At 47.3% G+C, this 27,609-nt stretch overlaps 7 protein-coding genes across 7 annotated transcripts; 2 read left to right on the forward strand and 5 right to left on the reverse strand.

The window, feature by feature from the left end:
- Positions 1–95: 95 nt before the first annotated feature.
- CLUP02_05890 (uncharacterized protein) lies at positions 96–7,632 on the forward strand (the record flags this gene model as incomplete). The annotated part of the gene is made up of 37 exons (XM_049284895.1): positions 96–187; positions 268–392; positions 424–734; positions 803–972; positions 1,045–1,181; positions 1,255–1,302; positions 1,362–1,429; positions 1,513–1,560; positions 1,644–1,676; positions 1,752–1,860; positions 1,941–2,008; positions 2,068–2,607; positions 2,696–2,925; positions 2,989–3,085; positions 3,136–3,297; positions 3,374–3,504; positions 3,539–3,621; positions 3,857–3,987; positions 4,072–4,136; positions 4,198–4,260; positions 4,340–4,490; positions 4,557–4,639; positions 4,695–4,817; positions 4,871–4,990; positions 5,060–5,190; positions 5,240–5,255; positions 5,302–5,588; positions 5,671–5,850; positions 5,895–5,907; positions 6,008–6,132; positions 6,179–6,306; positions 6,376–6,411; positions 6,488–6,672; positions 6,733–6,798; positions 6,915–7,165; positions 7,200–7,464; positions 7,539–7,632. 37 exons carry the CDS (start codon positions 96–98, stop codon positions 7,630–7,632), a joined length of 4,965 nt encoding a protein of 1,654 aa, XP_049142038.1.
- A 77-nt stretch (positions 7,633–7,709) lies between these two features.
- Positions 7,710–8,666, reverse strand: CLUP02_05891 (uncharacterized protein; the record flags this gene model as incomplete). Its single annotated transcript, XM_049284896.1, has 6 exons — positions 7,710–7,881; positions 7,945–8,018; positions 8,168–8,207; positions 8,276–8,391; positions 8,497–8,590; positions 8,662–8,666. 6 exons carry the CDS (start codon positions 8,664–8,666, stop codon positions 7,710–7,712), a joined length of 501 nt encoding a protein of 166 aa, XP_049142039.1.
- A 3,344-nt stretch (positions 8,667–12,010) lies between these two features.
- CLUP02_05892 (uncharacterized protein) lies at positions 12,011–12,565 on the reverse strand (the record flags this gene model as incomplete). The annotated part of the gene is made up of 2 exons (XM_049284897.1): positions 12,011–12,206; positions 12,318–12,565. The coding sequence occupies 2 exons, from the start codon at positions 12,563–12,565 to the stop codon at positions 12,011–12,013; spliced, it is 444 nt and encodes a 147-aa protein (XP_049142040.1).
- Positions 12,566–15,360: 2,795 nt separating this feature from the next.
- On the reverse strand, positions 15,361–15,765 carry CLUP02_05893 (uncharacterized protein; the record flags this gene model as incomplete). Its single annotated transcript, XM_049284898.1, has 1 exon — positions 15,361–15,765. One exon carries the CDS (start codon positions 15,763–15,765, stop codon positions 15,361–15,363), a length of 405 nt encoding a protein of 134 aa, XP_049142041.1.
- A 360-nt stretch (positions 15,766–16,125) lies between these two features.
- CLUP02_05894 (Met-10+ like-protein) lies at positions 16,126–18,077 on the reverse strand (the record flags this gene model as incomplete). Its single annotated transcript, XM_049284899.1, has 7 exons — positions 16,126–16,282; positions 16,349–16,392; positions 16,462–17,375; positions 17,424–17,501; positions 17,556–17,657; positions 17,717–17,972; positions 18,042–18,077. 7 exons carry the CDS (start codon positions 18,075–18,077, stop codon positions 16,126–16,128), a joined length of 1,587 nt encoding a protein of 528 aa, XP_049142042.1.
- Positions 18,078–18,394: 317 nt separating this feature from the next.
- Positions 18,395–19,581, forward strand: CLUP02_05895 (2OG-Fe(II)oxygenase superfamily protein; the record flags this gene model as incomplete). The annotated part of the gene is made up of 3 exons (XM_049284900.1): positions 18,395–18,565; positions 18,632–18,894; positions 18,945–19,581. 3 exons carry the CDS (start codon positions 18,395–18,397, stop codon positions 19,579–19,581), a joined length of 1,071 nt encoding a protein of 356 aa, XP_049142043.1.
- Positions 19,582–19,618: 37 nt separating this feature from the next.
- Positions 19,619–20,726, reverse strand: CLUP02_05896 (Di-trans,poly-cis-decaprenylcistransferase; the record flags this gene model as incomplete). The annotated part of the gene is made up of 3 exons (XM_049284901.1): positions 19,619–20,109; positions 20,167–20,578; positions 20,643–20,726. The coding sequence occupies 3 exons, from the start codon at positions 20,724–20,726 to the stop codon at positions 19,619–19,621; spliced, it is 987 nt and encodes a 328-aa protein (XP_049142044.1).
- Between the last annotated feature and the right edge of the window lie 6,883 nt (positions 20,727–27,609).

Here is a 27,609-nt window from a genome sequence, read left to right on the forward strand (position 1 = left end):
GACGTTTGTCGTTTTGTCGAACCATGTTGGATACATCGACTTTTGTGTGTGCATAACACAAATTCGGTTTCTCGAGGGAACAAACGCAATTGCAAATGCCAATAGCTGTCTGCATGGCCCCAGGCGATTGTGACCGATGGCAACGGTTTGCAGGTTACAACGGCGGATACCAGCGTGTATCTCTGCAGTAAGGAGTACAGAGGCATTTGATTCGAATTTCTCTTGGCTGGAATGCACTAGGTCTTGACGAGGCCTGAGCACAGTGAGACCTCGTGATGAAGCCAAAAACCGCTACAGTGACGATGGCGCAAGTGGGATAATGGCAATGGCAATATCCAGTGACCTGGGCCAAGTTGTGATCCTCGGATGGTCGGACGCCTCAATGTCTGAGGGTTCGAGCAGGGCCAGCTCCCCAGCCCCAAGCCCCGAACCAGTCCGAGTCTGGCCCAGGGCTGGCTAGGCAAGCCTCAAGCGAGGGAAGCAATGGGCCTTCTTGGCTGCCTTTCGGCAGGCTCGAAATTGACAAGGCGACTGTGGTCCCAAACGACAGGGGGACCTTCGGCTGGACCCTAGGCGTGAGGGCGAATGGAGTCGAAAATTATTTTCGCAAAGAATTTTCCCCCATCTGTCGCGCTCTCGCCCCGGTCAGATCCCACGTTGCTGCACCCACTGACGGCGGAATCCCCGCCCTCACCCTCGAAACCTCTCCGAAGGGCGGGGCCAAGATGGTTGATGTCCTTACTACGTATGTCTCGCCCGTATGATTCTCGTTTTCCGTACAAGTCCGCGTAACAATCTTCAGGGTCCGTGCCGATCCCGGGAGAATCAAGTCGCCGCCGTCGTTACCGGGAGGGATGGCCGCTCAGGCCGAAAGACCATCTGGCCCAAGATGGGGATTCCAAGACAGGCCTGGAATGGATGCTCTGGCGACAACAGGCGAGTAGGAAAAGGAACGACCGACGAGGCCGAGAGGTGATATCAAAGGTGACAAATATGGTGCGAGGAAACCCCAAGGGTTTTATGATGCGCTAGTATTAGACATAGGGCGCGTTTGCAGGAATACTTCTCTTCCTCCCTTTCGCTCTTGAAGTTTGGCCCCAGGATTATGGATGCAGTTTGTAAAGCTCGGATACCTATGCAAGTCGGGGGTTTTCTCGTGCTGATCCCGCCTGGAGGTTCCAGTCAGCGGCAGAGATGTTGGATACGAATGACATTAGCTGACATCGATCGTGGATCATTGCCCCAGGCAAGTAGAGCAAGACAGAGTGCCTATGCTCGGCATGCAGCGTTTTCGAAGGCATGGTGTTGGATTAGAATTGAATTAGAATAGAAGATGCAACTCTGCCCTGATGTCGAGCAAGGAGCAGGCGAAGATCCAAATCCAGAGCCTCCTTCTTGCGCTGTGTGTCTTTCGGACAGGCCGTCCAAGGTATGAGGGGTACGTACAGGGTCTTAGTAAGGCGAGGGCAAGCTGAACGTACAGGATCACGTGGGGGCGTGTATCGGAACCAGAAAAACCAAAGTGTCCCGCAATTTCACCGGATGATGGAGGCCCTGGCCGTGGCTGGCCACAGATGGAGACTTGCGCATGACCGGAACCTTTCCCCGGGCTGACGGTCTGGTCACTCGGCTCTGTAATTTAGCGTGCCATGGACTTGGACATTGCGGGGCAAGCTGTACCTCGCTAACAATTACGCGCAGGGCCCCTTTCTTTCTTTCCCAGGGAGATGGCAACAGCCAACATTGAACAGGGCCAGCGGCGACGCACATTGACAATGTCGTCAACTCGCGTGGGCAAGACCCCATCGACGCCACAGGTCGTACCTGGCTTTTCGGGGGACTTGCAACTGCTAACACAAAGTACTCTGTAGCCAACAAGGAAGGCATCATGTCAAGGTAGGCAATCGCTCAGTGCTCGAAAACAACCACACACCTTCAAGTTTCCATCTTCACCGTCCATCCATCCGCTTCGGAACGACCGCCGAGTAGCTGCATCACCTCGAGTCTCGTTGCATAAGGTAGCCAGGCGACTACACTCGGTGGTACATCACAGCCGAATGTCCGCAGGTTCAATGCGTCTCTCCTCTGGGCTCCGTACGTTCCCCCACGGAGACCCCATCAATAGGCTCCACGGTTTCTGGGGCCTCGGAAGTTTGGCTGTCTCGCTTCGTTTCTTCTCCTAACCTTACGCCATCAGCATCTCCCAGCTCACAAGAACGCAATGCACCTCTGCTGTATTCTTACGCATTGTCGGGTCCGGCCCTTCAGGCATGCCAGGGCGTTTACTTAGCATCTTCTGCTCACTGGAGCCGCCCTGCTTATCTTTCCCTTGTCACGGCTCAGCTGGTCGTGGCCTTTCGATCTGACACCACCACAGCATGGAAGGAAAGACAACACCCACACAGCCAGTATGGTGATATCATATGGTCCTCAGTGTTGGGTTGTGGCATCATTGCTTTCAGAATCGGCGACCAAGTGAATGCTCCTCGCCATAAACCACAGTCATCTCGATGCTCTATCTCGATTCCTCGGTCCTACTGTATGCACTACGCCTTGTGCACTATGAGCACGCCCGGTCCTAGCTTCGAGCCCTGCAGTGAGGGGAGCGTACGGAACTGCGTTTTGGCATGCTCTTTTGCCGCGATGGCAGGCCACCAGGCGAGGAAGCATGGCCTTCCTAGCCATTGACGTGTAGTCGTGCGTCAGCTATCCCTCCAAGCTCACTGATCGCCAGCTCCAGCTTCATCGGGCCCTGACCGCCAATGTGAATTCGTTGGCTGCCAATATCAGACGTTCGCCATGTACGATGGTAACAGGTAGCGCCAACTTCAGGCTTCCCCTCGCCGACCGTCAACATCGATCGACATTTTGTTGGGGACTCAGCGGCTGGTCCACCCCCTGGTGGCTGGCTATTCAAACTTCAGGGTCCATGTCTCCAACCAAACAAAGTTACTAACAACTGGGGAACATCTGAAAAGGCAACAAAAGCAACCATAGCAGCGACCTCTGCACATATCAGACAAACTCTGTCGACCTACGACTTGGAAGCTTGGTTAATGTAACCCGGATTTCCCCCCAGTTCCCAGTACGTCAGATCCGCCGGCCACTATGCTGATAGTAGTCGCTTCGACCTAGATCGTTATCACAGGCGGAACGCTCCATGGTTACGCCAAAGTCTTTACCCCGCCTGGCCTGGCGTTAACTTTCGTCACAAGAATGGCGAGACTGAGATCCAGCCTCTTTGGATTTCGTTCCTTTTGTGGAGGGACCTTACGCAAGAGGGAACTGCAACTAGACGTTAGCTGCGCAACATCCAACGCACCACTGCACTCTGCTTTTCCTTCCGGCCGCTAGGGAGCGCAGTGATTGCTAGGCAATCCCCTTGGCGCGAACTGGTTTACCTCGCTCACCTTCAACAAGCCCAATCATTGGCCATGAAATTGCATTCTTTTCGCTCTTTTCTTACGCATACCTCGCCCCTCCCGCGGCCGTTGTGGAGCTGAAGTAGGTAGTAGTACGGAATACGGACAGCGGCCAGAGGCAAAGAGCGAGGGCCATGCGGCAAGATTGACCCTTGGAAAGTCGCGACTCTATACACAGTACCTACTAGGACTACAAGGCGTGGGTTTAACGTTGCTTAAGCTACGTGCAATTGGCTTGCTCCAACCACGGTTCCTAAGGTCCTATGAAATGATATCGACCTGGACGCATCATAATAAGAGACTCTCGGTTCAGCGAGTTGGTGCTTTGTGCTGCTGCGGACGACAACACACGCCCTACCTTGGCTTCCCCAGTTTTCAACAAAGTCTACAATCATGTAGGCAGCGAGCCTATCTGTGTCTCTGGCTGTGTCTAGTGGCACTCCAGGATTTGGGCACACGCAAACACATGGATGAACACTCTGGGGTATACGCAAAGTCAACTTGGTCAGTGCCACCAACAGCCATTCCCCTTGAGCCTAGGAAAGGCATGTCATGCACGGAAGGTGTAAGTTGTGAGCACCACGGAGCACGGCGCGAGGAGGAGACCAGACTGAAGCCAAAAGCAGGGTCATTGCAGACAATGCACTAGCTGCTAACCAATAGGGGACGGTATTTCATTGGATTGCAACTCCAACAAGACCTGAATCACGCCGAGTTAGGCTGAGGTTAGAGTCAGAAGAGATGTCTCATGAAACGTAGGCTATTCTTGTCGTAGCATCTCGCGTGTCACTGTTACGGCCACGGAACCTACTGGCGAGAACGAATTGACGCATCCAGAGTCTGAAAGAAATAGTGGGCGAATGGGAAAGACGCCATTTCGACGCGGTTGAAAGCAATGGCCCCTGATTATCTCTCAGTGGAGGGATCGGACTCCACAGGGAAGAGATGGGGAGAGTTGAGCCGGCTTGGCTTGGCTTTGAAGATCCCCCGCGGACAGCAAATCACACACCAAGAATCCATGCCTCGTTCACCCTCGAGGGTCTCGACAACTACGAACTGACGGGCTCGGTTTACAGATATTAGATATTTTACCAGTCGCACAGTAGTAGTGCTATAGGATGCCAAATCTGATAGCTGGAGGAGACTATCCGCGGCTCTTCGGCATCAACCAGACACGCCAGTCCATTCGTCGGGTTGAACGGGCTTCTCAATTTCCAGTATCCTTAGGCTTTTCCCTAGCTAATCACTCTCCTTCGACGCGTCCGTTTGTAGCCATGCAGCTCAGTATCGCTCTCATGAAAGTGGTCGTTGCAGTTCCTGGAGCGCCAACCGGTGGAGCTTCGCCTTGGAGTTCCTTGGATTTGCTTCTCTCGCCCCGTCGTTCTCTTTCTCTCAGTGTCTCGCAGGATAGGATAGGCTGCCTTCCAACAATATGCTGCACACTGAAGATACCGATGGGAGGCCTGTATGGAGCAGCAACTATTTGGCGCCTGTTTCTCGCTGGACGAACTACTCATTACCGCCCTGAACAGCGGGCGGAGCTCCTTCAAACTCGGTCGGAAAACACGGTAGCCCTTCAGAGCAGGGACGGTGCCAGCTACAGTAGTCTACTAAGACGCTCTGGCAGATCGGTCTAGACCACGAGTCGCTCAGACAGAAGAGACCCTGGCTGTCTGTTCCCTCGTTTCTCCGAATGCCTATCCATTCATTTCCTACGATGCGATGAAATGCGCGGGCTGGAGAGCGACTACGTTGAACCTGCCATGCTGTGAATCCGGGCATACATGTCTTGACAGCCAGTGCATCATCTGCCACAGGTATGGCGAATCTTATGTGAGTAACACTAACACGCAAGTTGCCAATACGTTGACGATTACAGTTTGACTTCTTCCCCTTGTCCTTGGTCTGTCTACGCACACACCCGACCCGGCATCGTCCGACACTTGTCTTCCTCATCCTCCCCATCTGTCAACTTCTCCGGTTTCTTCCTCCACCATCTGAAGCAACCCCACACTCCGCACCAGAAGCATTGCCCGTCGGCCAAACACGAACCTTTGGAGCAGAGGCCATTCGATGGCGGTTGCTTGTCGTGCGCATCAAACCCACGAGGCTCTCCTCTCTTTCTCTCCGCAAACTTACAGAAGAAGCAAGACCGGCTGCAGATTCGTACAGCTTACTACTCTGTTTGGCCTGTTTTGCCTGGTCGTTGTCCTGCCTTGGCCTGGCTTGCCATGCTATACCTTGCTAGACACTCTCTTCTCCGTGCCTCGCCGGCTACGGCTTGAGTCGTCCAATCGAAGGCGCATGTTTCAAACCGTGCCTCATTCAAGGCCTTGCCCAGGCGCTCGAAAGAATGCAGCGCTGCAGGTCGACGCGACGGAGGACAGAGCTCACAACATCCTGACCACACACAGCTGTATATTCCGCTGTGACACATGAGGCTTCTTCTCTTTACTGAGAACCGGCCTGTAGGCATCCTAACAACGTGTGCCTTGACTGCATATGCAGATTTGCGGACAGCCTCTGTTCAAAACCTTGGAACGGAGTAAACCATTCTACGATGCATGACCGGGACAATGGGATAGTCAGCTATTCAGCCAGTCATTTTGCGTCCTCATCGCAAAGCTATTTTGTCTCTCGGGCATTCAAAGCGACGCCAATATCTTGCACCGTCACCTCATCAGCCCCGCCCAGCCAGTGGCAGCGCCAGGTAATCGAAGCTATGCGACCTTGCAGTTGGACGCAAGCCACACTAGCTCATATTCCCATACTAAAGACGCAATGGCGGGATGCTGCCGGAGACTCGAAGGCGAACCTAGCAACGGAGAAAACCATCCGCCACCATTTTCCTTATCAACCGGCTGATATGCATAGTTGCTGTTTAGTAAGAGTCAGGTCGCCAACCTCGTCCCGGCTGGGAAAGTATGGCAACAGTGGGGTGTGTGGGTGCCAGAGACGAGATAAGGACGACAACAAACGGCTGCAAGATGTCAGAACCAGGAAGTACCTAAGTGCCGTTCGCAATCTTTTTTATGCTGTCCCATGCTGTTAGCCATCTCGAACAGTCAACGGTCCATGCCGTACGACTGCCAGCCACCTCTCGCACAGAAGACGTCTCAGCAGTGCCCGTCTGCTGGGACCTCAATCCAGTAAACGACTTTCAACTTTCTCATTGGGACGGAAACACAATTCTCCCCCATCGATCAAGTAGCAATGATCACGTCGCCAGCAACGAGGAAAAGCAGCTACTGTGTACTTGAGAAACCTGAGCTTGTTCAGCATTCCTCTCTTGTACGATCCGGGGCGACAGGGCCCGCGCCGACCCTCCAAGCCGCACCGCCCAAGGTCCGGGCGCGGCCGTCGTGCGGTGGACACAGTGAATAGACCCGGATTCTACCGCTAAGCCGCACTGGCGAGAGAGTTCGCTTCGTCGAAACTTTCTTCAGGGTGTAGGGCACATGAGAGTTAGGACCCTGATCGGCGCAAGTGCAGTAACTCGGTCGAGTGTCTACCGTATAATGCCTCACCACAGCTCAGTGGGTTTGAATTACCCAAGAGTCCAAACTTCATCCGAGTCGAGGCATTGATGCTGGGAGTTTTGACAAGGTGCTTACTTGACCGCGACGGAACAGCTCCGCGTGGCAGACGGAGCGCAGTCATTGTCACAGAGAGGCTGAACGAATGCGAACATTGTGAAGGCCATGCCAAGTCCTCCAACAAGTCTAGGCCTGGCAAGGGCCAAAGTACGAATTGGTGTTGACCGGCATCGTGCCAAAGCCGGCCTTACCTCCCGCACCGGACAGCAGACCGAGGACCTAGTTCCGGAAGACTCAAAGAACAGCGGATCACCATCCTATGAGGTGGTTCTCATTCGTATCATCAGTTGTCCATTCGCCCGGCAAAAGGGTCACATAGAAGAAAGAGCAAGCCGACGAGGTTTATCTTATTGCGCTTGCCGAACTGAACTCCGCAAGGTGACTGATGCAGTACAGACAACGGAAAGCTCTCGCGTCATTGACTCCTCTATTTGTTCCATTTCGATGTCCGTCGTGTTATCAAATGGTTGTAGCAAAGACAGTCCGTGGGAAGATACAGCTCTGCAACAGGTTGGTGCAGTCAGAAGGGCCAAGTGAATCCTGAGACGACATGCAGCTTGGAACTGACGCCGCTCGTTGGCCAAGGCGTCCTGCACGTCTTCGACAACGGTTGAGTGGTGGTTCATGAGTTTGGCCTAGCACACCTAGGTGCGCGCTTCCCAAAGATCTAGGTCTTCTATATTGTGACTCGTCACATTGAGGCACTTTCGATGCGGTGCTTCTCAAGTTGTTGACTTGACAGAATGCTACCCACGATGCAGAGAATCCTGGTAAACGTACAAGGGCTGTCACCCCTGCCCGCAACCCCCATCTCGTCGGGGAGGACAGCCTCTTGCATCCAGAGTCTGCAACGAGATGCCTCTCTGTGTGTGGAATGCCCCCCACTCCCACGCTACCTCCAGTCTACAGACGCCCATCTGGATGACTGTTCACCCAATCGAAGTCTAGATCTGTCGGCGATGGTGTTTCTATCGTTGAAAAACACGAACAAGCCACGCCACTACTCCTGCGCCCCCTTCGTTGCAAGTCGTTCACAGGTCAGCACTGTGGCTCGATTCAATCATTCTATGGATCTCGGTGGGGGTGCACTTCCGCTCTCGTCACTTATAGCCTCGCGAGGTCTTTCGGAATGCCTAGGATCTCTGGAACCACGCAACCTGCGCGGCCGCCAACAACACCAAGCTGTGAACTGACGTCTGCAAACAATCAAATCAGGCAGCTGGAGGTGAAAAGCTCGGAGGGCCCTCGGCTTCTTACGTGCGCGGGTGGGGTTGGTTGTCCTCCTCCTTGGAGGCCTTGTTGCCTCTTTGTGTTTTCAGCAACATGTCCGGGAGAACGAGAACGTAGGCGCCGCAGCCCTGGGGCAGCTCCGTCTGCAGACACATGTCACAGTCCTGGGGTCCCTCATGTGTATCAATATCGTTATCGTGAAGATCACAAATATCCCGAAACCAACAACACCCCCCACGAAGACTGACGATCCGGCATGCGTATCTTTCAGCCCGAAGACGCGAGATACGGGCTGCCTCGCTTAAGCACTCTGGTGGGCGAAGGAGGTTCACCTCAAACGTCCTGAGTATTGGTGTCAATCCGAAGCCATGATAACTGGCTGACGCACACATCGGCCACACGTCGTCGCCCACCTCATACCTATCGCAACATTTTGATGATTCGGCGACTTGGTGAGATTTCCACGGGCTATGCGACAACGTTGGACTCCTGCCCCTTCTCCACCTGGCAAAGTTGATGCAAGTTGACTCCGCCGAATCTTTTCACGTCACTTTGGGTACGGGGAAGATCTGCACTCCCGCCCTTTCCCCGGCTGCAAGCTGACACGCCCCGTAATATCCTCATCTGGTAACCCGATATCAGTCGCCCAGGGAAACCTCATCGCTGTTGGCTGCCTGGCTGGTTGCCGGCGAAAGAGGCTTCCATAGTACACCACTACCTCCTACCTGTTTGGACCAAGGCCGAGCCCCTTCTGCCGCACACCCGAGAAGTATCTGCGGTGTGACGGCCTCGACCGTGTTCGGGAGATGGCCGGGACCCCTCCCGCCCAGAAACCTAGTCTATAGCGTAAATACGTACGGGCTATCCAGCCTTGGTGATTAACTCGCAGGGCGTTCATCTGGTCCCAGAGGAGAGAGAATCCTGCGCTGCAACGAGAGTGCACGTCACGATACCTCAAAGGTTGTCGACAGACTGCGGTCTGTCTGCAAGCTCCGAGGCTGAAGTCGGCTTATCTTTGGGATATTACGCCATATCATCCGCATCCACTCGTGCCGGCCGAGAGAGAAGATTACGATGGTCCTTGGGGCATGCTACCTGGACAAAGCGGGCCAGTGACGATTGGCTGGAGCTCATCACATTGAAGTGTAACTTACTGAAATGTGACGCTCAGTAGGCCTCATTCGCGGCTGACACTAAGAAAGTTATCGCAGACGCCTACAATTTCGCCATCCAGGAGGGAGCGCGTTTGCGGTAGGTGGGGAGGCAGGCCTCCTAAGCCCGCTGGCCCGAAAAGAGGTTCGGGAGGCCAACTACCAGGGTTGCCTATGGACGGGAGCTACCTAGGCTTCTGGACGGAGGAGAGCCGATTGAATGACCGGAGGCGGACCGTAAACTCTCGGACGGGCCGGTGGAAAGACCCCATACGAGAGCCGAGTCTTTCCGTTCGAGTGAGCATTCCCCAAGCGGGCTATTCGCAGTCGTCAAACAACGACAATGCTTTGCTTGCTGACTGCAGTGCGTGCCGCCGCTGAAGCTCAAAGCTCAAAGCTCAACCGGAACTGCTGATGCTGCTTCCCCGCGTTTCTTTACTTCAGCTTGCATCCGTCAGGTTTGCGCAGCCTGGAACCGGGCGGTTCAAAACATCTGGAACTTGCACACACACACACCCTCTCGTCTCCTCTCTATCCAGGTATTGCATCTCGGACTGTGCGCCGTACTCGCACGCAGGAATCTTGCTCCGGGCATACCCGTCTCATCGTTCGTTCCCTATCCGATGGGCCGTGGTGGTGGTAAGCGGAAATTCAGTCGCACGCCCCAACGCTGGCCCGAGCAATCCCGACCCAATACGTCTTTCGGTCTTCTTCTCTTCCCCATTCTTCCCCAGACGTTGGGGGAATCTTACGTGTTTGAGATCTGTTCTCACTGGAACCAATAAGATACTTTCTGGGGTCGGTGATATACCACAAAGTCAAGCAGGGACAGGGGTTCCTGAGGTTCCCCCTTCCGGATGCCTGTTTGTCGCCGACTTGGGGTGGCGCGACGACGCGGGGTTGAGCCTTTGAGGGTGAGCTTACATACTTTTACCTGCAGACGTGCAGATACCAAGAAGAAACGCCTGATACTTCTGTACGGCGCAAGAACTAAACGGTTTTTTTTTGCCACGTTTCCGCAAGAGAAGAAAGTCTATAGATGACAAGACACAAAACTATGTGAGTTGCAAAACGCGGGGAAAAGGGAAGCTTTCATCGTATAATTCGACAAGGGCTTATTGAATGCGTGTACCTACTTCATACGACGAGCCAGTAAAAAAGAAAAAAAAGAAGAGAAAAACGAACGAGTTCAGGTTCGAGCCAAGACCTGAGCTGCGGAAGCTCTCTTCATTTGATGTCGAGCTTCTTTTCCTCTCTTCTCCGCGGGGAACCTTCGCATAGGTAGGTATACACGTTACACATCTTTCATTCAGGGACGTGGGCAGAATTTATGTTTTTTGGCGTTCACTGACCCAGGCCGTTCGCGACGCCTCGCAAAGGGTGAGCAAGCTCGCATTCCAACTCAGAAGTTCCGTATGAGGAGGCTTGGCCGGGAGATGATGGGTTTTGCCTCGCGGCGTGCGGCTCGGTCTAGGTCCAAGAGCTATGCGCACCTCGACGCAAACGCCGATGTGATATGAGCCTTGATAACTCCTACGTGCATACCCCAGCCCCCGTTGGTGATCACAGGCCCAAATTTGTCTCTACGTTGAACACGGCGTCTTGAAGGCAGGTCAGCAGCAGCATGACAGTACAGCATCATGGAGTTACCCCTGCCAAGGTGCCGTTGCTTCCCCGCGCCACCGGCAATGAATCCAGACTTCCGCGGTGGCCGGCATCCGGGGTAGGGGAGGAAGATGGGATTATCGTCGCCAGTAGCTTCTCAACAAGGAACGCGGAGTGTGTTGAGTACTATATATCGTATTGGACACAGAGTTTCCGGTACAGGAATTGGACTCAACTCGACCAGGGAAAGGCCTTGCTGAACTACAACTGGATTCTACAAGTCTGAACTAGGGCTAGCCAGGTACAACCGGCAGCGCGGATGACCGGACAGGTCGGGGGGAAGCTATGGGCAATTGTTTACCTAATTCATTTCCTTTAGACGATGAGAAGGATGAAAAAAGAGTCAAAGGGGTGTGTGTATGATGTATATGATTATCTGTGCTGTTCCTGGGTTGCAGCAGGGCATGGGCCATTTTCCCACGATCTTGCAACAGATGATGGGTAAAGGGCGTACGTGCGCTTTTGCTTAACAAACCGGGGAACCGGGGAAGGGGTGCCGGTGTTGTAGGTAAGGTAAGGTAAGGTATCGGTATGTTGTTCGTAATGCCGGGACAGAGGACGTGCCTCGCGGGGCAGAGCAGGGCGGCCGGGTGCGGTTGAAGACGGGCTTATTGGGTTTTGTCAACCTTTTGGGACCGTCTCTACCTACCGCTATGAGGCTCTGTCTTTCTGTCTCCGGTCTGGAGGAGGAGGAGGAGGGAAAGGAGGAGGGGAAACCAGACGTCATGTTTACTTTTCCCCCGCCTCCTCCTACCTACTCTCAGGGCACGGAGAGTAGACCGAGCAAGACGTGATGAAAAGTTGGGATCGTTTTGGGTTATGCGAGGGGTGTGGTCTAGAACTACCCAGGTCAACAGGTTACGGAGCTTTCACCGGAGGACTTCCGATAAGGTGGGAGAAGCTAGGCAACTGCGGGATAGAGGAGGGAGGGGGTATAGATAGATGATTATGTTTTTGATAAAGCTTTTACGGGTGTAGCACGTTTTTCTCTTGGTTCATGATCGGGGCGATGAAAGGAGGATTCGGAGGTTGGGGCAGGGTGCAAAGGCAGAGGGCAAAACGAAAGCAGGACTGAGAGCGAAAAGATGTCATTTGCGTCAGGAATAGCGAGCTGACAAGTGACGGGACGTTTATCGCGAGGACTTTTGATCAGTCAGTCAATGAGTACGGCCGGCCAGCCAGGCCGGCCATGTCGTCTTTGGGATGGGGGTTAGCAGGTAGGTTAGTTAGTTTCCACACACACTCACACACACCCGAGCCTCCATGAGGCTCGCTGGATAAAGTATTTGCCAGATAGTGTGATAGCGCACCCAGATGGTGGGATGCATGAGGCGAACGAGGCGTGTGCTGAATCGGCTTGCTCCTCGTTCTCGGCGGCTCTGTCGCGGATCACGACGCTTATCTGTGCCTGCCGCAAGCGAAGGGCGGCTCTGGCGGGCGTGTTTGTCGAATTCGACGGCCCACATCTCTGCCAGGCGAAGGATGGATACCTAGATAGCATCGTGATGTGGTGGGTAGCACGGGAAGGGGTTGGCTGTCTCAAGCCTCAGGGTACGGACAAGCCTCAGGTGTATTCCCGGCCGATGGAGAGGAGATTTTTCTTCCTTCCCTCTGCGACGGGCTTCGTCCGGGCTTGAACATTTCACTAAGCATACCCAAGCAGCTCGGAACCTAGCCCAGTAGCATCCAGTGGAAGCTCGTGAAAATGGCGCCTCCGCCTCCGGGTTCGTTTCTCTTTCGCCCCCCGTTTGCGGAGCTTTTCCCACGAGAGCCGGAGTTTTTCACGGTGGTACGGCGGCCGAATTTCAAAGGAAAAGGGCGCAATGGGACGCACGCATTGGAGGGGCGGGCCGCCGCCCCCGTTTTATTTTCGTGGTCCGTCGAGGGGGCCGTCGACCAGTCAGTGATCAGTTGTTTTGCTCCTTTATCCCCATCGCTGGTTCGTTGTTCTCGAGGGGAAAGGAGGGCCGATACGGATATCACAACGGAGGTTCGCCGTGAACGTGTTGTGTGTATCCATAGGACTGGCGAGGTTCTAGGCGCTAAGCTAATCACACCACGAGTACGCCCGTTTGAGGGTGTACGAACTATAGAAATGTAAGACACGTACACACACATACGAATACAGAGAGAAACGGAGAGAAACAGCGGATGCTAGGCTCAAGTTAATCAGATTTCAGTCTTAGTCTAAGAGTAGATCGTCGATCAAGGCGCTGAGGCATTGATGTTTCGTTCTATGCGTGGTTTTATTCATGTACCTTGCGCCGGCGCGCGTTTGGTTTACACGCTGGGCTTGGTTTGGGGGATGAGACCAACTTCAGTTGTGGTTCTTCTATCCCCCCGCCCGCTCCCAGTACTCCTCCACTAACCACGAATAAAGAGACTCGGACTTCACTTGGTTGACGCAGACGGAGGCGGGTTTCTTGGCTTTTACGTGATTGAGCCGCTGCGGCGCCCCAGAGACTGGGGAATGGAGACAGAAGCGGAGTTCTTGCCTTTTTCCCCGTGGGAAAACAAAATTGAGCGCGAGATGATCAGGTGGTTTTTAGTGACCTACAGATAGCTATCGGGTTCTGAACATCTGCTTCGATTTCGGATTACCCAATTCGTTGGTTTGTGAGTGTGATGTGGTGTACACAGTATACTAAGACTTGATCTACAATACTTGCTGCAAGAGTCAGATCAGCAAAACCAACCAACTGTGTCAATCTGACAGGGCAATTCTCTTCGGGGATTTTTACCACGTATCTCTCCATAGTAGAGGAGGGTCTATCCATAGAGGAACTAGCTACATGGAGTTGTTACTTGTCGACTTTATCGATCGATGCCAGGATTCAAGAGGCTCTGCAGAGATAGTCTCGTAATTTGTGTAGACACACGCCCTGTCTCCATAACAACCGAACTGGGTCGAACTAACAATCCAGGGCGATATTGAAGTTGAATTTCATTTTCCGAGCTCAAGATGTGTCATTCAGCCGTTTACGCACATCATCATGCCCAACACCCATAGTCCCGAAACTCGCCTCGCATGACGGCAGGTGAAATAGCGGGGAGGGGAGGGCGCCTCTCCTGCGAGAGCTGGCGCAGACGGAGCTCCCATTTCTAGGCACAGCTCTTCACTTTGTGTAACCATGTCTATACGTTGGTCAATTGGAACCTTTCATGGCGCTCCGGAATGTCACTTGTCCAGGTTATCTGGGCCAATACGTGCGTCTAAGGTATCCTTGTATGGCGTAAGAGTTGGCGAAGGCACGAAGGGTATCTATACCTGTACTGTAAGGGATCTTTGGAGGGGGAGTATGCTGAACCTCACACAACATCCACACCCATACATCTACATGCACATGTGCTTCGCTGGCGTTGCTGACCCCAGGGAATACTGCAACGTCGCGGCATGCGTTCTACGGGCGTACAACGTACAGCATGCACGCCATGCCTCGTACCCATGCCCCATTTTCCCAGTCTTTTTTACATATGTTTACACGCAGAGACGAACGCCGTCTCTCTATTCCCTATCTCCCAGAGACCCTACCCCATATCATGCATACGATGGGAGTACCCACAGTATCTATGCAAACCGATATAGACATTGCGACGAGAAATTATACGGTTGGATGAGAGCTCGAACACTGGGGGCCCGTGGAGAGAGAAACCGCTCAATGATGAGCGCGATAGGGAGTGTGGGTTTTCCCGGACTAGATGACGTTCTCACAACTCGACGGGAATCTTGGTTCGGGAAATAGCAACATCATTTTGGCTTCTGAGTAATACCTATCGCCCGAGCCAGGAATGGTTCCCTGCCTTCCCCTTCCGCCTGCTCCCCGAGAGGCTGGCTGGGGGTAAGGGGGGGCACTCTGGGCCCATCAACGGCGCGGCGCCGCGGCAGGGCGCGGGTCCGCTGCCGCTGCGACGGGATTTAGTACATAGTGATAGATGCGTGATGTAGATGCTCAAGGCTTGGATGTGGTGTATACTGAGGACGTTGTTCATGATGTTTGGCGGGAATTGGAGGGATTGACGGGATATTGGATTCGCGGTGCGCAAAACACACCACCAACAGCCCATTGAGACACATCCCCGGATTGTCGCAAAGTCGACAAGAGGAAGCACACACGCACAAGACATGCACATACACATACAGCTTTGACAGGTTGCAGGAGGTGGTTGAAGGTGGTGGCGGCGGGATGGGACAACCACAGAGGTGCCGAGTCCCTTCGCGTTCTAGGCCCTGCCATGCTCTCCTCTGGGCGCCGCCCCCGCTTCACCGGAGCAAACCCCCTCATCATCATCTACATGTCATGGTGCAGCCGCTGCGACGCCTGAAAACCAGGCGAAAAGAAGGGCAGACGATGAAGACGCGTTTCGTGTGGATGTAGCTGTACCAAGCCCTGACTTGATGAAGAAGAAGAAGAAGAAGAAGAAGAAGGGGGGCGATACGGGGCGGGGGACGAACGGGATGCTGCACCTTGACCTTCGGCTGGGCGGGACTGGGGTCGTCTCGAAGATGGGGTCGCACGGCGTCGCGCGGCGTCGCGAGATGGAGGCTCGGTCTAGGTGAGGTAGGGGCTGTCCCTTCGACGGTTCGACCACGCCGAACCCTTGGACTGGGCGGGATTGCGCTGGCGGTATCACATGCTGGACGTTGTGGTGGTTTCCGGCGTTCGACGACAACGACAACCCACCACTACCACCAGGGTTCATAGATGAAGGGGGATGGGGCGCGCATATGCACAACTGGGATGAATGCAAGTAGTCATGATTGCATGTATATCGAGGAGCAGATATAGGAATGTGCGATTGGAGATCGGTATTGGTCGGTATCGAAGCTGTAGTCGCCGCGACACAGAGGGTCGAGACGAGGTGGACCTGCCTCATCCTCCTCCTCCTCCTCCGCCATCTCCTGTTGTTCTTTCTTTTCTCTTCACGTCGCAGACTCCTCACTCTCCGCATTTAATGAAGGATGGCCAAGGTATCCCGTCACGACACCGTCAGGTGGCCGTACGTTATCTCTGTTGACCAGCCCCCTCTCATGCACGACGGCCGATCAGGTAAGTCCTTCATCTAGGTACACCAGATATACGAGAGGCGCCGGGGAAGCTCTTTGCTGAGAGCTTTGTCAGCCTTACACCGGCTGCAAGTTGGGCGAAGCGAGGCGGGGTTGGTAAAGGCCTGGACGGCGTGGATGGGATATCGGTCACGGTCGTGGAGGATGGTGAGGCTTCCCGTGTGGCGTGAATGGAAGAGGTGTCCCCCGGGTTAAGGTGTCACTGAGAAGTTGTGTCACCAAGCCGGCATCGACATGTCCATCTCGGTGACAGTGACATCGAACTATGCCTGCGGGGACGGCGATTCTGTAAACCGAGCGGGCGAATCTCAGCTTTCCTTCGCGAAGGCGACCTCAGGAGGAATACGGAAGCTCGCGCAAAACATGCGCTTCTTCGGAGCAACGTCCCGCACGTTGTAAATGGTCATTTCCCCTTGCTTATCCGCGTCTCCAAGCTTGAACCTGACGCCGATCTCGGCGTATATACGTTCGAGGATGTCATTCAGGGGTACCTCGTCGTCGCTCTTGAGGGCGAAGCAGTGGACGTGAACCATGGGTAGCTTCGCAGACGTGTGAGGTTCGAAGAGCTCCTCGTGTCCGCTGTAGATGCCCTTGTAGTGGTTCACAAATGTGTAAGCCGAAGCTGGTAGGTTCATGACGAAGTGCGAGATTGTAGGAGGGATTGGGATGTGCTTCGGCTGAGGAGGGGGGTTCTGGGGTTTGCTTCTCGATTGCTTGGGCTTGATGACAGCGCCCTCTCCCTTCTTAGAAGCGTCGTAGACTTGGTGAACGGCCTCCTGGATGAATTTGCGGCCGTCCATGTTGTATGGACGGACATACTGCTGGACCTTGTTCTTCTGGACAGCTGCGTTCAAGTACTTGTAGCTTTCGGGGTTCATGTCGTTGGCGAAGACGAAAACACCCTTCCTTCCTGCCGGCACGGCGAACGGTCCAATACCCGCCATAACATCGGCGACAACTTCTCCCGGTTTGAACATGCCGATGAGCCTAGTGTGTTCGGGCTCGAGCTTGCTGTTCCAGTACACCTTGGAATAGTCGAATTGGAAGACGCAATCGTTCTCCTTGACTTCGACGTTCATATCCTCGGGTCCACAGAGAACCTCGTAGGCAAAGGTTCTGAACACAGAGTTGCCGCCGACATCATCCACCTTGTTGATAACGGTGGTGATTTTGGGGTTCTTGTCGAGGATAACCTCTGCGATGATCTTTTTATAAGGGAGGTACTGTTCCTTGAGGTTGAGGTGCGCTATGAGGGTCAGTGGCTGGTTTCACGGCTTCACTTCGGGCGACGTACCAACATGTCCAGCCGTATTGAACCCGACTGGGATCTCTACGTGAAGTTCCTCAGGCAAGATGGATGTCATCACATCAACTTCGTCAGGGGTTAGCAAAGTCACATTTTTTGTTCGGTACAAACCGCACTCACGGTAGCTCCAGTAGTCATAGTCGAGCTGCAGCTCGTAAGGAACCACATCCAGCTCTCCAGTCTTGATACCCTCCTGGAAGACAGGACCCCATGTCGTCGGTGCTGAGTTCTGGGTCAGTCACAGGCTCAAGACATGTAGCAAGCATAAGCGGGGTACACACTATCAGCTTTCACGCCAGGTCGCAACAAAAGGCATTTCAAATTTGATGACTTGGGATCAGTTCTGCATGAATCCAGACGGTCAAGTCTAAGAAGCTCATTTCCCTTTTCCAGCTGTTTGCGGTACTTTGAGATGTTGCGGGGGTCTTTGACCGTGGCGGCAGCGAGTTCCAACTTTTTAGAAAAGAGAGAACGGTCGAGAATTGTAGCCGCGCGGGCAAGAGGCGCGCGGAGGCTAATCATATCGGAATTCGAGTTCTTCACGATGATATTAGTACAATATTCAAAGTACTAAGGCTGGTCGGCCGTGCAGGGGTCTCGACTTACCGCCATGTTGATGAGTCGATAGTCGGGCACAGTCATGGAGGGGCAAGGCTGAGGGAAAACCTCCGTCTAGGGCTGAGGGGCAGGGGTCCCAGATGTGGCGTGTTGGCGAGGCTGAGGATTGGCGGGTGCGGGAGTGGGGTCTGGACGCCACAGGGTGATGTCACTGGAGCTTCGTGATCTAAGCGTCATTGATGATTGGTCGACAGGCATGTCTGAGAGGAATGTGAGGGACTGGTCACATCAGCTTTCGTATTAGTTGTAAAGTTTGTGTCTTCTTAAGATTCATTTGCAGAGTTAAGAGTCTTTCAGACTGGGATCCCGGCTGCTGCTTATTGGTTAGAGCCATCATTTACATGTGGCTACTGCTCAACGGGCGCCGGTTCATCCAAGCTCGCCCTCAACTTACACGGCACTTCTCATTGCCTGGAAGCCCTTCATATATCATGTCGAAGAAGCGAACTCTAGACTCCTTCTTCGCGCCATCTGTGAAGAAGCCGCGTAAGGAAGATGAGTCAAGCGAAACCGTATGTCTCGTTGCGGCTCAAACACATTTATAGAATTCACCACTAACAGAGATTCATGAGTATCAGGTCGGCCAGTCCACTCACGCCAATTATCCCATACCTATCTCAGAGCTTCCCACAAGCATCAGTAAAGAGCTCACGTCGCTCCCTGCCCGCCCAGGCAAAGACATGAATGACCAACCAGACCTCGACCTGGTGTACTTTGAGCCTTACATTCCGTCGTACATGGCTAAAGATCTCTTTGAGTTTCTTCGTTCCGAATTGCCATTCTATCGAGTGGAGTATGATATTAAGAGAGGCGGCTTCCAAACTCACATTCGCACGCCACGGTAAGCAGAAGGTTTATGTTTGGAGGTATGAAACCAACTCACATGGATAGGTACACCACAGTATTTGGCTTGGACGACACATCCCGATTCGACGACGATGGCTCCGTCATAGACAGGAAGTCCGGCTTCAAAGTCGTTGACAAACTGTACCAGAGATACCCACCGCGGCCAATCCCCAAATGTCTAGATGACCTCCGTCGCTCAGCCGAGACGGCCACAGACTGCAAGTTCAACTTCTGTCTCGTCAACTATTATGCTTCAGGCACGGATAGCATCTCCTTCCACAGCGACGATGAGAGGTTTCTTGGTCCGGATCCCGCCATCGCCTCCTTCTCCCTCGGCGCGAGGAGGGATTTCCTCATGAAGCACAAGCCGATACCTCCAGACAATGAGCATCCGGATAGGCCGCAGCCCAAACAAATCAAGTTGCCATTAGCCAGCGGTGACATGATCCTCATGCGCGGACGCACTCAGTCGAATTGGCTTCACTCGATACCCAAGCGAACGGGCAAGAATGCGGAGGATGGCGGGAGAATCAACATCACATTCAGGCGAGCGATGGTGAAGGAAGGAACTGATAATTACTACAACTACAACGTCGGAACCGGACCTGTCTATCGGTGGGACAAAACGATGCGGGAAATGCGGGTATCTTCCGCCAAAGACCAGCTCAAGGGAACGTCATGACATCTTTCATGGGGGTATACGCAACCCAAACGCCTCTCTATTTGCCTTTGCGGAACTGTGCGCTGGAAAAGTTGAGCAGCGCTCTTAAAAAGACTTGATATCCGACACCCTGGTTATCCGGCAAGCAGAAGATCTCTGTGAGGCGAATGGGCCAAGGCGGGTAGCCATCGAGGTCGACGTAAGGACCGAAGGAAATGAGCAGATCGGGTTCCGGCATGATTCCCTCCGACAGCTCCGCATCGATCAGATCTGTGCTGATGTCACGGGGGTGGAGCTTGCCCTTTTGTGACATCTCGGTCAAGGTGCGAGTGAGATCAACCATGGACGCCCGCCCATCCTCGGCGGAGATGAAGAGAACCTTGAGGTGACGTGGGTCGTTGCGCGCGAAATCTCCATGGGCTGGGGACTCGAGGACGTCGTCGGCGTGCGGCATGGCCACGGTCAAAGCTGGCTGGTGTCTACCGAAGTAGGATCGCGACTTCTGGATAATCGATTGTTGCAGGTGAGGAAGGTAGTGCTTAAGAAGACCTGGGGGAGGAAAAGTCAGCAGGGTGATGGGATATACACGTAGAATCAGCAGCTTACCTGTCCGCTCGTACACCGTCAAGACGGGAATCTTGGCGCAGACGCACCATACGGCAATCTCGGCCGCTTCAGCGACCAATCTCTCCAACTCAGCCCCGTGTCTTCCACTTGGTTCGCGCTTTAAAATGACGCTGAGATGTTTCGGCTTCTTCTTTAGACCAACAACATCCCGCTCGATATATTCCGGGGTTCGGTGGTGGTAGAACATGATGGAGGATATGTGGTAGCACACGAGATGCCATGCTTGTCGTATCCGAATGTACAAAGAGAAAATGGCGTGGAGAACTGTGTAAATCGCAAGGTGTACCTTCGAGCGAAGGGCGCGTCTCAGGCCGAACCTGCCCTTGGGAGGAATATCATCGTCGCGCCATTGTCGTCGTGCGTCTTGGGGTGGGCCGTCTGGGAGGTAGCTCTGGAGGGGTAGAGCTGTCAGCTAACGGTCAAGCTTTGGAAAACTTGCGAGTAGCTCAACGTACCTCGAGCAGTTGCTCCTTTTCTTCATCCTTGAGGTCCACGACATCGTCGGTCCTGTAGACCTTGCGGACCCTCGTGCTGGGCATGCTGGTGATTCTTGGTGGTGTCTCTCGGCGCGATCAGTCGGGAAGCGCGGTTGTGGGCGTGTAGCTGCAAGGCGGGATGCTTGGGAAATCTGTTGAGCGGAGGGAGGGAAAAGGCCAATGTAGAAGTTGGCGCGAAACTAGCTATGCGCTGAGTGGGATATATGAATAGGTTTACGTCGTACGCGGCGTGCGCTCGCAGTTTGCCATTCGTTTCTTGGCAGGATGACGACGGCTTTGGGCGAAGGAAACTTGTCGAAGTTTGGTCTTGTCGCCCAGAGTCAGTTCGGTTCGGCGGCTGCCATGGATTCCCACCTCAGAGAGTACAGACATGCAACGCGGTAATACGACATTGGCACATTGGTTGGGCTGGTGGATTCCTAGTGGATGCTGCGCCGCTACGTCCAGCAAAGCTGCCCGTGGCTGAGGGCTCAGCTGAGGTGTTCTTTCCCCGATTTTTCTCCTCCGTGGTGCACATGGCAGGGCGAGAAAAGATACGTATCCCGTCCAAATTGGGCAAGGTCCAGGAACTCCAGCCACCCGGTGGCAGCGGCCGGTACAAGCTCCGGTAGACCCATAAAAGTTGGGCACACTTTCGGGACGCCGGGGCCGTTTTTGAACGGGCATCCCGGTGCCATCGCTGTCTCCTCGAAATGGGTTTCTCGACTCAATGAACGTGTAAAAATGCTGTGGAAGATGATCCAGAAATCCAGAATAACGACACTGGCCACTGCTAAAGGATCCCAGACCGCTATTAGCTTCACCTCGTAAGGCGCTGAGAAGGGGAATACCCTTTTCAAGGGAAGGGCACTTTGATGAATTTTTACAAAAGAACTAGCCTTGCTGTTAGCCTAGCCTTGCGCAAAGCATTGCATCTTTATATAATCCCCCGTTAGATTGTTTAGAGAATAAGCCGTTCTAAAGAATAGTTCTGCTTTCCTCTTAGGATCTCTCGTCCTCTCCTAATTTACTCTAGTTCTGGTTCGTTTATTTCTTAAATTTCTAATCGCTATAACAGGATATTAATTATCATATCTCTCAGTGGTTTCGCAGTATACATTCCGGAATATATAAAAGAGGAAGATATAAAAGGGCTAGCGATAAAAAAAAAAGAGGATAATAATATAAGTAATATTTAAGAAAGTATAATAAAATATAGAAGTATAAAGCGTTAAATAGTAAGGTCTCGAGTGTTTGTATATTCTAACCTATTTTAAGTAGTTTAGAGGACGAATGTACTATTGATATAAATATCAAAGAGGGTATAGTAGAGATATAGAGAGTTAGGATAAGGATAGTAAAGACGAAGCCGTAAAGGCTATATCGGATTAGAAGTCTAATTCAACTGCGGCGTACGGCTAACTACGTAGGGGCTAATTAAGGGCCCTATTTACGATTATTATAGCTAGCCTAACTTATAATTAGAACCTCTTTTTTATACCTACGTAGATATTTATATAGTTTAATTAATCTTTTCGTTAACTACGGTTCGAACTAACTACCCTATAATAAGGATACTAATACTAATTAGTAATTAAATTTTATTATTATAAATTAGTAACGTATTTTACTATATAAAAGAGACGACCTCTTAATACTATATAAAATAGGAGATTTATATTAATTAACCTTATAGAAATAAATAAAAAAAGAGGTAATTCTTAAATATTATATGAAATTAAGTAATCGTAGCCCTTTATTATTTATAAAAGGTCGACGTTTATTATATTAAACTACGTTAATTAATAAAACTACTTAAATAACTAGCTTTTTACTATCGCTATAAGTAGCTTTTTTATTAAATAACTTTTCTATAGCCGGCCTATAATTAGAAATTAATTAGTTAAATTAGTAAAAAGAAATACTTATATAACGACTACTTATTTAATTAATTAGTATAACGAACGAGCTTAATAATATAATATAAAAAAGTACTACGCAATTAAAAAAGGGGATTTCTAAATATAAATATTCTTATTTAGTAACGAAAGTAACCTTATAAGAATTATTAAGCTAAGAGATTTATAATATATAAAAAAGTTTATTATTATAAAAATTTTATAAATATAACCTTAAGCCCGTAATTTAAACAACCTCTTTGTAGCTCCTTTAACTACCTCCTAAGTATTACTTAAGAATAAAGTATAGGGGACGGTTTAATAAGGGAGGAGGGGATTTAGAGGTCTTAATAATATTAAGTTAAAAATATTGTAAATCTTAGAAATTAACTTAAAAAAAAAGTAGCTATTTTAAAATAGTTCTATAACTTCTTATTAGAGTTATTATTAATTTAAAAAATATTAAAAAGACGAGGATTTAAAAAAAAAAAATATCCTTTAAAAAGCTACTAAAGAGCTTTTTTTTATATTAACTCTTAGTACGAAATTATTAATTTTAAAAAATTAACTAAGTAATAGAAGGGATCGCTAATAAATAATAATTACTTAACTATAATTAAATTATAAAAAAGACTACTTAAAAAATATAAAATAAGGTATTAAAAAGTTATAAAAAATAAGATCTTTAAAATATCTAACTTTACTACGTACGAGTAATAAATAAGTATTTTAATAAGTTTTTAAAATTTATAATTTTATAAAAAAGAGGGCTTAACTTTATTAACTATACTTAACGGCCTATCCGGTTTTTAATAACTTATATAGCTTTTTTATAAGCTACTTAGTATTTATTTTTAACTATTTTTATAGAATATTACTTTAAAAGAGGTAGGTTAAAAAAAAAGTTATTTAGAGATTATAAAGAGTACGAGGCTTAGGAAATTAAAAGTATACGGGATAATGAAAATTAATAATTAATAAAGATCCCGAGACTAATTACTATATTTTTTTATAATAATATAAACGTTTATTACTATTATTATTAAAAAGAACTACTAAAACCTATTTTTTTATATTAAATAAAAAAGAGGATCTTAGTAAGTATAATAGCTAGTAATTTAGAAAGGTAATAGTAATTACTAAAAATAATAAAAACGAGAGTAATAATAAAATAGCGAGAGGAAGTAGGAATCTCTTAGACCCCGATAAATTCGTTAAGTAATAAAAGTACGGATTTATTATAACTAGCGCGTAGATTAAATATATCTTTATTAAAATTAAATATGCTAACGATTATTAATATAAGTATAAACTAAAGTATAACCCTTAGCGAGTTAAAGTAAAGAAAAAGAGGACGAAACCTAATTTTAAATAAAATCCTAATCCTTTATAAGTAAGTAAATATTAACCCGGATTATTAGGGGACGTAAATATATAAAATCGTAAATTAGCCTAACGGTAAGTAAATTAACGTAGTATTAATCTATTTAACTAAGGTTTATAAGAAAAAGGGGTTATAGGGGTAACCCCTATTTTATAAAATCGTAAACGACCTTAGCTATTAACTAAATAAATAATTCGTAAGCATAAGCCTAGGAATTATAAAAGTAGTTAATAAATTCTTTTATAAGCAAGGGGTATTATTAGCGTAATTATAATTATAAGAGCTATATAAAATACTAATAATAATAATTATAAAAAAGGAATTCGTATTATAAAACTAAGTATAAGTCGATAGAGTATATAATCGCTTTAACGAATTTAAAAAAAAGGTAAACGACTTAGATTTCCTCCCTATAATTACTAACGGAAATTTATTATTATAAAAGGATATACCGGGGCAAAATATAGTATTAGAAATATAATAATCGATAATTCTATTTATTTTGATTTATAACTCGTTATTATTACTAATATAAAATTCGGCGCTAATTAGTTAATAAAAAAAAATAAACGACCTAAAGTTATTAATAATACGTAGCGACGTAGGGATCGTATATAAATACCGAAAATTTAATAATAAATACGAAGTAATTTATAAACTTTAAAAAGATCTTTTTAAAAAAGAAATTATACTTTAGGGGGAAGTATAAGGTTTTATAAAAAACCTTAACGATATTTTACGATTATTATAAAAAAGTTAAAATTAGGGAATACTAATATTATTTAGTAATTAATATTATACTCGTAAGTAAAGCCTCTAATTACTATTATAAAGCGGTATATAATCTCGATCAAAACGACTTTTTTAATATAATTAATATAATCCGAAGCCGCTTTAAAACTTATAATAAGAACTTAGAGCTCCTATTTAAACTACGAGCGATTTCTTTCGTATTTATAACTAGGATAATAAAAAGTAAATTACGAGTAAAGATCCTTAAAGAGCTTATTAATTAAATTAATAAGCTAATAAAAACCTAGCTAAATAAGGAGATAAATAAGTAAAAAGTTAAATATTTTTATACTATAGTCTAGTATATATTAAAAATAAAAATAACCCTATACTAAGTACTTAAAAATTACGAGACGCTCTACTCGAGGCTAAGATCTAGTTTTAATATTAAAGCGAGAATACCGTACTAAACCTATTTTTAAATATATAACGGCCCTTATTAGTAATATTAAGTTAATCGAACGTATAAAAAAAAAAAAAAAGAGGCTAAATATAGTAATTACTAATAAAGAGGCCTAGATTTGTTAAATAAATAGAAATTTAACTTATAAGTAGGGTAATAAAAGAGGTAATATTATATTTATAAAAAAGATAGATATTAATTAAGTAATTACTTTGAGAAAGAGCGTACTAAATTATATAAATAATATAAAAAGTTAAAAGTAGTAAATAATAAAACTAGCCCTCGTCGGTTTAATTAATTCTTTATTATATATAAGGGTAAATCTAAGGGTACGGAACTTAGTAATAGTAATTAAAGTAGCGGCCTAAAGTATATACCCCCTATAAAAGATTTAAAAAATAAAAAAGATCTTACCCCTTATACTAACGAATTAAATTATAATAAAATCGATAATATTAATTACTCTTTTTTTACCCCGTTAGCCTTTAGAAAATATACGAAGCTAAACGAATAAAGGGTAGTAAAAGTTTTTAATAAGTAGGCTTTTATTTATAAATAATAAAAGAAGGTCCCTTAGATAACGGATACGGAGGCGGCTAAAAAGGTAAATTTAATAGGGCCAAAGCTTATTTTTTTAATAATTAAAAAGAAGACGCTATTTTTTTTAATATTTAAAGAAAAAGAATATAGTACTAAGTAAATCTAGGGGTAGCTAGAGGGGTCCTGTTTATATTACTTAGATCCCTTAAATACTAAGCTTATATAAGTATTTTATATAAGTAAAAAGTACGGCCTAGACGATTTCTATAGGATTATCTTAGATATTAAGGTATTATAATAGTTAACTAAAAAAAAAGGGTAATTTTAAGTACTATAAAAGATCGTATTAATAACGCTTAATATATTAATAGTAAATATTATAAAAATTAGTTTCAGCCTAAGTAAGGAAATCGTTACCCTAGGTATAATAGAAATAAAGACGTATTTCGGAACGATAACTTTTTATATTTTACTTATTAATACCCTATTTCTCTTATATTTAAAAAATATAAATCGACTAAGTATTATATTTAATAATATAAAGAACAGAATCTTTAGTAATAAGTATTTTAAAATAGTTAAACGATAATAGGGGTATGCGTTTATAAAGCTTATTAATAATACGAAGTTAATTAATTACTTAACGCAAAATAAGCTTAGAAAACTATATTAAAAATTTAAGTACTCGTCGGTTACGAGGCTATATAACTTTTTAAAATAATTAAGTAATAATAATATTAAAATAGGGGCGCTAGAGTAATTAACGAAAGTATATTACTAATACTAAATAAATGCGCAGAGCCTACGTAGATTTAAGTTTAAATTATATAATAAGCTTAATTTTAATTAAGAAATCGTTATTAATATTTTCTATATAAATAGTTAGCTAGTATTATATATAATTAACGTAGCTATATTTTTCTAAGTAGGGTAATTCCTCTAGGATTTATAAATAAAAATAGTATAAGTAGGTTTATAAAAAAGCTAGATCGATATATACTAAGGACCGCTAAATAGTATTAAAACCGACGCTAATACTAGTTTTAAATTAATAAAATTTAGGGATAATGCGACGGCTTATAGTATATAACTAAAAATCGTACTTATTAAAGCGTACTATAGTATTAAAAAGGTAGAGAGGGTATATTAATAATTAAAAAGTGCGTTTAAAATTATTAAAAAGGAAAATCCGAATTCTATTAATAATAAATACTTTTAAATAGTACTTAAATACTATAATAATACTATAGGGCCTAACGGACTTATACTAATACTATTAATATTTAGAGCATATTTAAAAACGACCTTAGCCTCGCTACCGTTATTAAGTATAAGCTAACGAGCCTAAGTAATTAAAAAAGTAATATAAGTACTGCGCGAGGTAAGTATAAAAAAGTAAATTAATAAAGTAATTATTACGCGCAATAGGCCTAATATAGAGGATAATTTAAATATATTATTAAATTTAGATATATAAGTATAGTACGAAATTATTTAATAATAAGCTAGGCTATATAAGTTAATTTTTATTAACGAGCGCTCTTATATAATCGCAAGAGATCGTAACTAGCTACTTAAAATATTAATTATAGTAGTTAGACCGTACTATATAAATCCTAACGAAGTAATTTTTAACTTATAAAAAAAAGAAGAGCTAGGGGAAACTATATAACCTATAATAAAAGTATAAGAAATTATCCTCAATAAAATCGTCGTAATAGTACTAATAAACGACGAAGAAAAGGAAATTACTAAAAGGGTACTAATATTATTAGCGAGATATTATAAAAAACTATAATAGTAAGCCCTAACGTAGTAATTTATTACTAATAACGAGGTAATTAATACCTTTTATATAGTAAAAAAGAAAGCCGATTTCGAGCTAATAGTTAAACTACGTAAAAAAGGCGTAATTATAATTATTAAAAA

Source organism: Colletotrichum lupini, chromosome 3 (assembly GCF_023278565.1).
Source record: "Colletotrichum lupini chromosome 3, complete sequence".
NCBI classification, from domain to species: domain Eukaryota; kingdom Fungi; phylum Ascomycota; class Sordariomycetes; order Glomerellales; family Glomerellaceae; genus Colletotrichum; species Colletotrichum lupini.